At 38.6% G+C, this 14,864-nt stretch overlaps 1 protein-coding gene across 1 annotated transcript in view; it reads right to left on the reverse strand.

Annotated features, from left to right (window-relative positions):
* The window catches only part of LOC134750796 (uncharacterized), a 36,170-nt gene extending 21,630 nt beyond the window's left edge, over positions 1–14,540 (reverse strand). Inside the window, exons 1-2 of the mRNA XM_063686039.1 lie at positions 14,519–14,540; positions 4,312–4,551 (exon numbers count right to left, since the gene is read on the reverse strand). Coding sequence (XP_063542109.1) covers positions 4,312–4,551; positions 14,519–14,540 — 262 coding nt within the window. The remainder of the gene's footprint in view (positions 1–4,311; positions 4,552–14,518) is intronic.
* Between the last annotated feature and the right edge of the window lie 324 nt (positions 14,541–14,864).

Here is a 14,864-nt window from a genome sequence, read left to right on the forward strand (position 1 = left end):
AGGAGTTTCGCACCCCTGGCCCTAGGAATATTTAGGAACAATGGCCTCCTAGCCTAATGGGTAGTGACCCTGCCTGCGAAGCAGGAGGTCCCGGGTTCGAATCCCGGTAAGGAGATATTTGTGTGTTTATCACAAATATTTGTTCCTGAGTTATGGATGTTTCTATGTATAATAAGCATTTATATACATACATATCTGTACATTATATATATCGTTGTCTAAGTACCCACAACACAAGCCCTATTGAGCTTACTTAAGAGTCCGGCAAGCTCGGCCGAATTTCATGTTCACATACAAACGGAGTTCCGTTCTCATTTTAAAACTACGTGTTGGATTGTAATAAAACTTTGCACATACAATGACATGAGGTATATCTAGGTCTGAAATTAGTTTATATAGCTCTAGTATGTAAAACAATCGAAATAGAGCATAAAATAAATTCTGTATGAAAAACTTAAATTCGCTGTATTTTTTTACTATGATATCTGAAGCTATATATTTATAGTTATTTACGATACAAGTGCGGAAAAGAGAAAATTCGAAACGAGTGGCGATAAATTAAAACACGACCGCAGGGACTGTTTTAAATCGACACGAGTTGCGAATTTGTATCGTACAACGTTTTACAGTTACATATGGCCCTTTAAACTTTCGACATATGCACGAAAAGTGCTCTTTTACGCACTAGTGCGAGAAAGTAGCACCATATCTACTGTAAAACTAATTTCAGACTTAGATATACCTTATCCTATTGAAAGTACAAAGTTTCAGAGCAATCTAGCTAGTCGTTTTGAAATAAGAGCGTAACATTTAATTTTGTATGGAGAACCGAGCTTGCCCGGGACTAAGTGCTTAAGCTTAAGTGAGACTTTGTGAAATAATGTCCTATTATTATTATAATATTTACTACTACTACTTCACTGGCTCAGTGACCCAAAAAGGATCTTGGCCTCTGACACAAGAGAGCGCCACTTTGCCCTATTCTGCGCCACTTCAAGCGGTTCACGCCAGCTATAAGACCTCTTTTAGGGCTTCATCACTCCAGCGGTATCTAGGACGCCCAGACGGACGCTTTCCATCCGGGTGCCCCACATACAATAATATAATATTTAATGTAATAAATAATATTTAATGTTCAGCGGCTGAAGTCCTAAAGCGCCGCAAATATGCTGGTCTCTCAAACAACCACATTTTTGCGGCGTTTGCGGTGGAAACCCTAGGGCCGTGGAGCTGCGACGCCCTTAACCTTTTTCACGAATTAAAAAAAAAACTACTGGGGACCTCGGGTGACTCACTGCTGGCTCATTCCTTGGGCAAAGAATAGGCATAGCGGGGTAATGTAGCCAGCCTCATGGGCACCCTTCCGCAGGAGACAGACTTGGGGGACCTATCATAGGTGGGTATTTATCTATATTACTTTAATTTTTAAGTAGTTTTATTTTAATATTAGTTTAGTTTTAATTCGTAGTGATATAATTTTATTTCCTCAATATGTACTTTAGTATTATTATTTAATTTAGTTTACATAGAAATGATGTAATATAATGTACCCACGTCTCAATTATAGTGGTCCTAAGGCGCAGCAGTTGAAAGCTTTCAGAATGCTAACCAAGCAGAACCCGTTCCGCAATATGGCACGTGAGCTGCGAGATGGACATTTGACTCTCGCCTGGTGCAAAAAATGGCGATACATTCTGCGTCATTTTCATGGTAACGAGGAAATTGTGATTGTGCTATCAAGAAAATAAACAATAACATTCAACTTTCCTAAAATTGTTTCCGGGCCGTGACCGGGCCGGAGCTTCTGGCGCTTACTTTTCTATGACATGACAGGTGATCACGTAATGCTTTCCATAGAAAACGAAGCGCCGGAAGCTCCGGCCCGGACACGGCCCGGTCTAACGTGAGTCATCCTTTATGCAGTGCAGGACTATTCCTTGCAAGATTTCTTAATTAAGTAAAATTATAAGAAAAGTTTATAAAAGAGTACAATCGAGTTACTAAATACATTCATGTGACATTCATACTCAGACTCACACAACACAAATACGCATGATATACTCTGCTATAAATACCTACTATCATTAATACTAATTATTGTTTTACATGGAATATAAATTATAATTGTAAATTTGTAAATGTGACGTGTAAAATTATTATTTAATAAATAACTAAATTGAATTGAATTGAATATGCGGCAAAACGGCGTAGCTCCGTTGAATCGGCTGCTCTTCCCCTTCCCATACCCTGACTGTGACATACATACATACATATAATCACGCCTATTTCCCGGAGGGGTAGGCAGAGACCACGGATTTCCACTTGCTACGATCCTGACATACCTCTTTCGCTTCCTTCACTTTCATGACATTCCTCATACACGCTCGCCGGTTTAGGGTGCTCTTGCCCTGGCCTTTCTTCAGGATTTCCCCGATCAGATCGGAGAAAGTCCGCCGAGGTCTGCCCCTTCCAACTCCCGTTTCTACTTCTCCCTTATACACTCTCTTTGTTAGCCTTCTTTCACTCATTCTTTCCACGTGTCCAAACCATCTCAACATACCTTTCTCAATTTTTGTCACTACATCTTCGTGACTGACTGTGATTGTGGTCAATATCCATGAAGCACAAAAATCTAAAAAAAATATTTATCGTAAGGTCAGAAAGTAACCTACCTCAAGAGTGACATTGAAAGTGGTTGTCTACTGTTCCCTTTTCTGTGTACATTAAAGATTACAGTAAAAGTACTTTACGGTTATTACAAGTACTTTCTGTCATAGTACCTCGTAAAGTACTGCGAATAACAGACCCGTGTCGGTGAAAGCTTCTGAATGTTCCACTAATATAGTTGTTTTTGTTTCAGCTGTAGATTACCATCCACAAGATCCCGCATTGTAAAGCATGTACCACGAATCAGTGTTGGCCGAACGTTAATTGCAATTAACCATTAAGCAGTACAAATTGAACTGTAAACCGTAACGGACGATTACAGTTTACGGTTCAATTTGTACTGGTTAATGGTTAATTGCATTAACGGTTCGGCCAACACTGCCACGCACGATCCTCAACACTTTTAAGGGCGTTTATGAATGACCGCCTGACACACCCCTCAGTTGTGTTCACATTTACATAAATATAAACATGCTCAAATAACATCGAGAGTCGTTATAGGAGAGCAAAAACGTGGTCAGTTGCTGTGAAAGGCTAAATTTGTATTGATTCATTTCAGCTACCTAAAGTACTCGTAGTTGCAAGAAGTATGATCACTTTGAATATTCCGGGTGCCTAAGTATCCAATCTTTAAACAGCTAGATTAGAACACTTTAAACTCTCGTGTTTTGAACACATATTTAATTACACGAACGGGTCTACCGCGATTTAATTTCATTGTTTTTACCTTTAATTCCGACGTTAACTAGATTGTACATACCATTAATACCTACTGCTTGTCGCTCACGAACAATATTCTTATCGTTTGATGATCCTGATAACACTAAGAAATCTAGTTTTAGTTTGATACGTATGGTTTTATTTGTATCTTATATCAAGCCATGAAATAATATCAGAACGAAAATCGAATCCCTGGCATTTTCATAATTATTAAAAAAGTGGTGTTGTAGGCGAAGCGAAAAGTGGATGGTTATTGTCGCCTAGTACCCAGAGTAATATTATGTCTTTAAAATACCTTTTTATAGGTTTCCAAGCAGTGTAATAAAATCGTCCTATCTTGCGGGATTGATCTATGATTTATGTAGTCCGAGCATACGTAATATAATGATTACACGGTGATACTTTGATGCGATCACAAGTATCACAACGCTTAGTACATATGTTGTTTGCTATGCGTGTTGTATCCAGCTGCTGACATGACCAAGGGGTAAGATAAGTGAAAGAGATGATGTGATCCATGGTCCGAGCGTACGTAATGTAATGATTACATGCTGACACTTCGGTGTCACACAACAGCCAGTTATGCGTGTTGTATCCGGCTGCTGACATGATCAAGGGGTAAGATAAGTGAAAGAGATGATGTGATCCATGGTTCGAGCGTACGTAATGTAATGATTACATGCTGACACTTCGGTGTCACACAACAGCCAGTTATACGTGTTGTATCCGGCTGCTTGACATGACCAAGGGGCAATATAAGCAGCGGAAATTGATTGCAATATGCAAAGACAATTGATTATTGATGTAAAATTTGGTTATAAATGCAATATGGAAATAAGAATCAAATAAAAAAAAAAATTAAAAACTAAAATCCGTTCTGAGCCATGCCGGGTCCAAAGGTCCCCATCACACTAGCAGCGTTACCCCGCTGTATGGCGATGGAGTCCTGTTGGACGAGCCATGACTCAGAACGGGGGTCACTCCCTTTCTCTCTGAGGCGCTTGCCAAGCTCTCGGAAGAGCTCACGCGCCTCCCGCCCCCAGGGCCCGGCTGTCTCGACGGCGACGGGCACGAAGTCATAGGTGGCTTCCAAAGCAGAGTATTTGAGGCGCTTGCTTTTGGCGGCAGTCTTTGCCGCTGAGCCTGCCGACTTAGCAGTGTGTCCTACATGGGATGCAGCAAATGTACTCACACAGGTTGCATCCCATATAAGACACCGCCCTCTCTGCCAGGGAACCAGCGTCAGCCCGTCGGGACGTTTGCCGTCTGTTCGAGACAGCCCTGGTGGTTCCAGGAGGCACGGAACACCTACCGATTTTTTTTTTTTTTTTGTATTTCTTTAATGCTTACCTATATTTAAGAATCAAATTCTAAATCGTAACTGGCAAGAATTTCATGTCCTCAGACTAATTATAATACCTACTTTATACTGTAACGTGTAGGTAAAAACTTAGCTAATACCAATCTTGCATGTAGGTAGTTATGTACAGTTTTTTGCTTCAAATGATGCTCAAGTCGTCCCTTCATCTCCTTTTTAGCTCAAATGCGAAAGAACCGCTGAACCGATTTAGTTGAAATTTGGCATAGAGATACCTAGTTTGAGTCCCGGGGAAGGACATAGTTTTAATCCCAGAAGTCATCCTTTAAGGGGGTGAAAAGGGGGGGGGGGGGTTAAAGTTTGTACGGGGAATTGATAAAAAGCAGATTAGATAAAAAATAAGCTACCCCAATTACTAACTCTGACGAAGTCGCGGGCATAGGCTAGTATTGATATTTAATCTTCAACTTCATCACATACTCCGTGGCTGGAAGCTGCATTATGCACCAGCATGCGTCCACACTACACTTCGTAACCATTGGTTGCATGCCAACATTGCAATGCAGCCCGAAATTGTGTTATCAACGCCGTATCCGGGCTTTAGTGGCACTTTCAATTGAGTCCAAATCATAAATATGTCATTCGGAAGGCAAACCAGCTGCATGTTTTGATACGAACTTGACAATCGCTTACGCTAATGGGGGTGGGCTATCGAAGTATTTAGCAGATGGCGCCAGCTTAGCTTGCCCTGTCAATCCCTAGAATTGCGTCATTTTTTTATGGATTTTATGCCCTGGATGCCAGCCCTTTAAGCCAAGTCATAGAACAAGGGACAAGCTAATATGATGGCGCTAGAGTTAGACCAAGAAAAGTCAGCAGAGATTTTGACAGCACACGCGGTGCAGGTGTTATTTTAAACGTCAAACTTCTGTGAAATTATGACGTATAAAAAATACTGGCACTGCGTGTGCTGTCAAAATCTCTGCAGAATTTTCTTGGTCTAACTCTATACTAGGTGTCCAAGAGGAAACCGAAAGATTTTAACCACGCCTTTCTGAGGCCAAAAGAAGGAAAAAATGTAATAAGAGTTTAGGTCAAATTCGCAAAAAAAATCTTTTTTTTTTTTAGATTTTTTAAATGTATTTGTACATAAGAAGTAAATGTTATTGGTAAACTTGTCACTTAAAATGGACTTTTACTTTTTTTTCGTAAAACCTAGTTTTTACAGTGTTACGACTTGTCACTTTTTGACATCTATCAATAACGACGTCCCATAGTGGCAACATCGTCATCAAAAATTCGTTTGCACTATGTAAAAATAAAAACTTGTTTTTTTTTTTAAATTGGTATTAACTCTGAAACTAGGAGAATTACAGAAAAGTTTATAGGACATTTTAGTGTTTAAATATGATCAGGAATATGCTGTTAAAATTATTCGGTTTCCTCATGTTACACCGTGTATATGCAAACCTTTGACAGTTGTCAACCCCATTCGTCCCGGCAAGTGCGTCTTTGAGTCGTGTCATGAGGCATTTTGTTCGCACTTAATGTAACGTCTTGCTGGTAACTGCAGCTACCAACAGTAATGGAGCTCATCTTTAAAAGTATAAGGTTTTATCTACACACATATCATAAACCCTCTATGATGACTTCAAAATCCGAAAATAATGGCCAACATTAAGATAAACTGTTTTGTTACAGCAAATTTTTTATCTGTGAAAATGTTATTATTGCTAAATAATAACATCGATTTCGATGATATTATTTTAAAATATTTATCAGTACGGTTTTTACTCACTATTATTTTTAGTCGCTTTTGGCGACATGTTTCGGATTCTTTGGCAGAGCATGCGAACGATATAGGCGCGTCCCATTTCATTCGTTTCGATAAAGCGAGATTACTGGTACGGGAGAAATGTTTTGTGCCGCGTAAGATTCGCGAGGCGATTGAAATTTCACGCCGCCCTAATTTCAATCGGGACGGAGGCTGGATGTTGCCACCTGCATGGAAGCCTATAATACCTAGGGTCAAGCGGCAAGTGTGTTGTGACGATCGCGGGGACATAGTGAGTGCAGTGTGCTTGACTTCGTTCGATACAGCCGCCCTACCAGACCTTCACTTGACGACTCCATCTGCGGACTGCCCCGCGCCCCCCGCCCCCGCCCCATCAGCGCGTGCGCAACGAGCGACGAGGCGGGCGGCGCGGGCAGTGCACGACGAACAACCGCCGCGGACACTCGTGCCTGAGGATGGATTCCCAAAGAATCCGAAACATGTCGCCAAAAGCGACTAAAAATAATAGTGAGTAAAAACCGTACTGATAAATATTTTGAAATATGTCTCACGATAGTTTAAGTGCGGATATTATTTTATTCAAATTTCGAACATCTCTGAAAAACAAATAAATTTGATTTGACCTCTATTCTAATATCAGTCGAGATGACGTTTTATTCGAAATGAAATGTCAATTGCATACAAATTTGACCAATCTCGCTTGTTAGTTGGTATCGAACGATATGGCAATCGACCCCCACTCTAGTTTGTCTCTGAATTAAAAAAAAAACTACGGATGCGTGACATGCGTGAAAAAGTTTTCTTTGCCACCATTTGACGTGCAGTTTATCTTTTAATTAGTTTGTAAGTAAAAAATAATTTGTTTTGTTGTTTTTAAAGTAACTCTAGCAAAAGTTTCGTGTAAAATGTGCGATAAAGATATTTCGGAGACGCCACCTCATATCCGCGAATTCTGCCAGAGAGCAACTATGCCCCAATGTCGGCTGTAATATGAGGTTAGTGAATATATCATAGAAAGTTTATAATATGTGTGTAGATAAAGCAGTGTACATAATTAGGCATTAAAACACTCGTGTGATTCTATTATGAAACTCACTACGTTCGTTTCATAAACCCACACTCAAGTTTTAATGCCTTTCATTATGTAGCAGTCACATAAACTACTATTAAACACACTGAATTTATCGATACACTCGATTGGCATGAACGTCGAATAATCCGAATTGGTAAAAATGTGGCACAATAGTAACAAAAATACACGCACTGTCCTTGCTTCACGTATGAATTAGCTATGACACGTCACGTCTCTCACCGCCTGTCGCCAAAGTAATACGTGGTTTGTAGCATGGAGACTGTATAAAGGAGCCAAATCTCTATGTATGAAAAGTCCATCAAAAACAGTAATTAGGCGGCACCACCATACACCGAAATACTACCAAAAACAACCTACGTAATTTGGTCGGGTTATTTGTTGCCTTATATGGTTCATGTTATACTCATGTCCCAGAGCCTAACTAGCGCCACCGGAGAGATTAGGAACTATTATTTAAAGCTTAACGCGGTCACTTTTACAACAATTCTGCCATAAGAGATTGCGATCCTTTCTATACCATACATAATTTGTAGGCTCGGGATTGTCTTTTGGGTGTTATACTTATTTGGGTCAAAACCAGAGTAGCGGCCCGATTCAAATATTTGCTTGAAGAAACGTCTGTTTTGGCACTTACAGATCCGATCCATATCGTATCAAAATCTAATTTTTGATGTTTATTAAAATTAGAATCAGGCCGTAAGTGTACCGTTCTAATTGAGACTACACTAGCATTACTACAGCAGTAACGCAGCGTGACATTACTGCTGACTGCATTACTGCTGCAAATGTCAAAATCGATGTTCTTGCCTGGGTTTTTGACATTTGTAATGCAATGACTTGCTGCATTACTGCAGCATTAATGCTGATGTAGTCGATAGTTTACGGTGATCACCAGTGACCAGACGGGCCGTATGCTTGTTTGTCAGGCAATATATAAACAAAGTTCGAAATTGAGTTTGGTTTACAGTCATAATTTAAATTTGGAATTGATAACCAATGATTTATTATCCGTGGTGTACTTAATTAAAAAAAAATTTAGGCATTTATTCAGGAAAACATAAAATAGCAGATTTTTATTTATCATCTTTTCTAAAATATTTATATGAAACCGTATAAATTAAATAAGTATCAATGAATTAAGCATCCTTGAGTTACACGAAAATAATACCAAACTTGACCACATAGCAAAACTTTATTTTTTACAAAATTCGTTCATCATTCACTTTATTCCACTTCCCAAATTTCTAGACCTAAAACCGAAACCTTAATGCTGAATTAAGTAACTCGGTGATCCACAACAGATTTGTACAAATTGATTAATGGAACTTCGCATAATAACGGATTTGGCATAATCAATCTTAGAGAGGCGCGGGACGCACGCAAACTTTGTCTGATATTGATTTCTTAATATTACCGTAAAATGGGGTGAGTAGGTTTCGCGGGGAGAATTGGGTTATGAATGGGGAGATAAGGTTTGAAAGCGGTGAGATGGGTTTTTAGGGCTACTGCTTCAAAAATAATGTATTCCAATTTAAAATGGAGCTATAGTAATACTCATAAAAAAAACGATCCAACAATCTTCCAAAATCACCTTTGTATGAAAACCCATCTCACCCCAATTACGAGGGACTACGGGGTGAGGTGGTTTTTCCTGTTTATCGTCAAAGTTATGAAATGGAACTACCCAAAATAAAAATAAAACTAAAATACAAACGTCCGGAACACTTATTATATACACCATTCAGCTTGCATATGTTAAAATAAAATGTTATCGAGGTTTGAATGTCAGTTTTGCTACTACTCACTATTTTACGGTACTGTCGTAGGTATGGTGTCCTAGGTATATCGTGAATTGTGAAAATTATTGTCTCGTTCACTGAGTCGACGGAGGCAGAGCTATCCTACCAAGTTTCATTCTATTTTTCGATGACGTTTTTTTTTGATGAGTTTTTGTACCACTTTTTTGCCATTTGCCAAGTTAAGCCGCGGCCGACCAAGAGCAGTTGAAGCTAGGTACTAAAAGTCCGCTACAGAGTAGGTAATTTCTATTTTTTATCAGGAAGGGTTTCATACAGGCATCGGTCTAATACTTTTGAACAAAAAAAACCCCAACGGTATAATCATGACGGGGTTCTGAAGTAAATACGGTCGAATTGATGCCCTTTTCCTTTTTTTTCGTCATTTTATTACAGATGTCACATTCCGTTTAACTTTTCAATTATTTCGAGCCGCTAACGAATCGGAATTTATGTTTTCCACTTAAATTTTATATATTACTAGCTTTCGCCCGCGACTTCGTCTGTTTAGAATCAGTAACAGCAGCTAGAGTAACCATAATTGACCATAAGCTTAATTGCTTCACACAATTATCAGACAATTCATTAAATTTCTCAATTCCTTTTCTCTCTCCCTCCCAACCCCTTTTCACTTTTAGAGATGATTTCCGACATAAAAACTATCCTAAATATGTCCTTCCCCGGGACTCAAGCTATCTCTATGCCAAATTTCAACTAAATCGGTTCAGCGGCTTAAGCGTGAAGAGGTAACACACAGACAGACTTTCGCATTTATAATATTAGTATGGATATGGATAAATGCGAAATATACTCTGTATGTCTGTCTGTTAATTCTTTACGGTTAACCCTTAATTTGGAAGGAATCGTTGGTGGCCTAGCGGTAACAGCGTGCGACTTTCAATCCGGAGGTCGCGGGTTCAAACCCCGGCTCTTATAGGCTCACACACAATGGCCACGCGCTCAGGAACAATGGTTACTCGTGCCCACAAAAGAAATTGTTAGTACAGGTAAGTGAACGAGCTCAGTAGAGAAAATTTTATCTATACCCATGAGTTTTTCGGAACATGTACGAAATATCATTTGATATTGTCGCTTTTCGGTGAAGGAAAACATCGTAAGGAAACCGGACTAATCCCAACAAGGCCTAGTTTCCCTCTGGGATGGAAGGTCAGATGGCAGTCGCTTTCGTAAAAACTAGCCTACGCCAATTCTCGAGATTAGTTGCCAAGCGGACCCCAGGCTCCTAGCCGTGACAAAAAGCCGGGACAACGTGTGGAAGATAACCCCTCACCTAATACCAGTATAATAAAAAAAAAACCACTTAATTTGGTACGAAAGAAGTCAAGGTAGTGATTTCAACCACATTGTCTCAATAGTCCTTCCACAACTTTTTATAGAATTTTACCTTTTTATGTATTATTTGTCTATGGTTTTTTGATACCCTTTTTGTCTATTTTACGAATTGTCAAATAACATTTTTATTTCCGAAAAGGCCAGTGCCTATTATGTAAGTGGTCTATAAAATAATAATGGTTCTGGTTAGGGAAAAATAAAAAAAGAGGGTCAAAGGTTATGTTAGTCCTGACGAACATTACAATTACAATTACAAAATATAAAACTGAACTGATGATGTTGGAATCAAGATAGTTTGAGGCCCGAGGAAGGACATAGGATTGTTTTTATCATCATCATCCTACGCCATTGAACTATTAAATGTGCCATTTTCAATCAAAAGGGTACTTATTGTCGGTTGTCAATAAGGCGCTATTTCCAAGCTTCAATTTGAAATCAACCTTATTGACAAGCGACAATGTGGTACCTTTTGGTTGAAAATGTCAAAAATATTACTGCTAACGTATAAAACCGGCACAGAGAACCAGCACTTTGATGTTGTTTTGTCAACAACGCCATGAGTTGATGTTGTTTTGTCAACAAACCATAGAAGCGGAGCGTGAACGCGTAAGCGCCATGAATTTTACGGAGCTTACGACGTTTTGGCCGCGTGGTACAGGTTGTAATTGCAACAATTTCATTTTTTGGTATGGCTTCTCTATAGTCTATAGTAATAAAAACTCGTCATCCTACGCAGACGAAGTCGCGGGCAGAAGCTACTCGTACCTGTAATAATTAAACATTCATTTCTTAAAGAAAAAATAAGCATGATTAAGACGTTACGTTTTTTATATTACATTTTGTTTTTGCCAGCGCTGCGATGGTTCTATGGTTATTGCTTATTATTGGTGCACAGAGTGAGTTCTAGTTGAGATGATATTAATGCAATGGGCTATATATAAATAAATGAGAATTAGTTTTCCCAGTAGTTACCACCAACTCGGTTTATTTTCGCAATTTCGTAGTTTCATACGAATAGCAAGTTTATTAGAAACATTTTGAATCTCACGGGAAGTAGGTACCGTAAAATGGGGTGAGTAGGAGCAAAACTGACATTCAAACCTCGATAACATTTTATTTTTACATATGCAAACTGAATGGTGTATATAATAAGTGTTCATGACGTTTGTATTTTAGTTTTTATTTTATTTTGGGTAGTTCCATTTTATAACTTTGACGATAAACAGGAAATCCCACCTCACCCCGTAGTCCCTCGTAATTGGGGTGAGATGGGTTTTCATACGAAGGTGATTGTTGGATCGATTTTTTATTATTATGAGTATTACTATAGCTCCATTTTAAATTGGAATATACTATTTTCGTAACAGTAGCCTTAAAATCCCATCTCACCCCCTTTCATACCTTCTCTCCCCATTCATACCCCAACTCTCCCCGCGAATCCTACTCAGCCCATTATACGGTACTTAGTTAAACTGTGGTTAGACCAAGAAACAGGAAGGTGTTATTTTAAATGTGCTGTCAAAATCTTTGCAGACTTTTCTTTGTCTAATTCTAATATCGATTGACATGTTCCAAAAAACCGGCCAAGTGCAAGTCGGAGTCGCGTTGCAAAGGTTTCGTACATTACACAATTTTGAACAATGTATTTTTTATGTGAGACGTGAGTGAAATGTCTTTAAAAAATGCGTAGGGGTCGCGGAACAATATCTAAGTAATTAAGTCCTTCTCACGCTTGACTGCACATCCATACTATCCATACTAATATTATAAATGCGAAAGTCTGTCTGTCTGTCTGTCTTTCTGTCTGTGTGTTCCCTCTTCACGCTTAAACCGCTGAACCGATTTAGATGAAATTTGGCATAGAGATAGGTTCAGTCCCTGAGAAGGACATAGGATAGTTTTTATCTCGAAAATCATCCCTTAAGAAAGTAAAAAGCGGGGTGGAATTGAGATAATTAACGAAGTGCCTGCTAATTTGTGTGCATAATATGCTCAAATTTAGATTGCTATGAGATTTTCTCCAGGCGCTATTCTTACTCTAGCTGCGGTTACTAAGTCCACGCAGACGAAGTCGCGGGCAAAAACTAGTTTATAATAGATTTTCCTGTAATCTATGGGTAAAGAACTATTTTGTGTATTTTTTTCAAAATTTTAGACCCAGTAGTTTCGGAGATAAAAGGGGGGGAGGGGGATGGTCATTTTTTGGCTTTTTTCTTGAATAACTTCTAAACTATTTGTTTTAAAATTACAGAAAAAATATATTTAAGATTCTCATAACGAGCTCTTTCATTTGATATGAAACACAATATAGTTTAAATTTTTTTTTTAATTTTCTCACTTACGTGGTCCAAATTTTTAAAATTCATTTGTTTCATATCCTTCTTTGGGTCACAAACTTACATATGTGTACCAAATTTCAGGGTCTCTATTGTTTCCCATATAGTTTTAAGTCATAATGTATTGTTTGTCCACATTTTCGTTAGTCATAATTTGTTTTTTCTCAGAAACGCGTAACTTTTCAGGATTGCCATAAAACAAACCTAACCTATCTACCTTAGGAAAATCCTGAAAAGTTAACGGTTTCAGAATTATGACTAATGATAATATGACAATCATTACATTATGACTTTCAATAATTATGTCAAACAGGGGACCCCCAAATTTCAACTTAATTGGTCCTGTAGTTTCAAGGAAAATAGGCTGTGACAGACAGACAGACGCACGAGTGATCCTATAAGGGTTCCGTTTTTTCCTTTTGAGGTACGGAACCCTAAAAATTACGAAATAAATTAAATCAATTATTTCTTGTTGTTATTCTGTCCCGTCAGCCAAGTGACAGCAGTAGCATTAGTTTGTTAGCATAGTAGACTTTTAAGAATCATGTTTTCAATATTTATTTAAGAAAACCCTTAGCAATGCTGCAGTAAGTAGTAAGTACATTGTTGGTGCAGTCTGAGAGAAATCCAACAGCTTTATCTTTAATTTTGTATCAAGCCGTAATCTGCAAACGATCCCTAAGAACTTACATTAGCTGTAAGATTAAAATGTGTCACTAACGAGAATTATCCTTAGTTGATCTTGTTTTTCTTTAAATAGCCCGTTAAAGTGTCCCACTGCTGGGCAAAGGCCTCTCCCCTTGATCTCCACAACGACCACAACTCCCGCTGTTGTGCTTTTCCGGCCAGTTGATGAAGGTGTCTATGTCTAAGTCGTCCCGCCATCTCCGTCTTAAATAAATGAAATTTAAGTTAATTTAAGGCTCATACATGATGGAAATATTCACTGTATTGGATTAGGCCTTGGTAGCTCAGATGGCAGAACACTGGGCTAGCGATCCAGTGGTCGTGGGTTCAAGTTTCATCCAAGACAGTGAATTTTTCCACTTTTAATTTTTTCTAAGCTTTATCTTTAAACTAGCGACCCGCCCCGGCTTCGTACAGGTGCAATGCTAATGTATTATAAATATAAACCTTCCTCTTGAATCACTAATATGTATTAAAAAAACCGCATCAAAATCCGTTGCGTATTTTTTAAGATCTAAGCATACATAGGGACAGTAAAATAGTGTATCGTGAATTTGCAGTAGTCAGAACATTAAAATGATTTTTTCGACTTTCAGCATGGTGCCTAGCAGTGTGCCCGCCAGTTCACAAACACGGCAAAGGTTGCAATTTGGCTAGTGATCTAATAAACGTCAACCAGGTAACATCATAATAACATCTGATCAATATGACCTCGGTCTCTTTAAAGCAAGAGTCAATAGGCTATTACTGTACCGGTGACTCCGGTGAGCTCCATCTTAGGCCCTGTCTTCACTTTCCACTTTCCATCAGGTGTGACTAGGGCCAATCGCCTCTCTGTTTATAATATTTAAAAAAAACATAACCCTGCATATTTATTTTAATGTAGATAGAATACTCTTTGTTGGAACACCTCAGTCAAATAAAAACATTTATAAAAAAAAGATAAACCGACTTCAAAAAGGATGAAATAAAATATTATCCTTTTTAGGGTTCCGTGTTTAAGTATATGCGTTACCAACTGATATGTTTGGATCCCATCATCAGAACAGCACCTTGGAGGTAGTTCCTTTCAAAGAAAAAAAGAATTGTTCAAGTCGGA

The sequence above is a fragment of the Cydia strobilella genome, chromosome 20, assembly GCF_947568885.1.
Source record: "Cydia strobilella chromosome 20, ilCydStro3.1, whole genome shotgun sequence".
In the NCBI taxonomy this organism is placed as follows: Eukaryota; Metazoa; Arthropoda; class Insecta; order Lepidoptera; family Tortricidae; genus Cydia; species Cydia strobilella.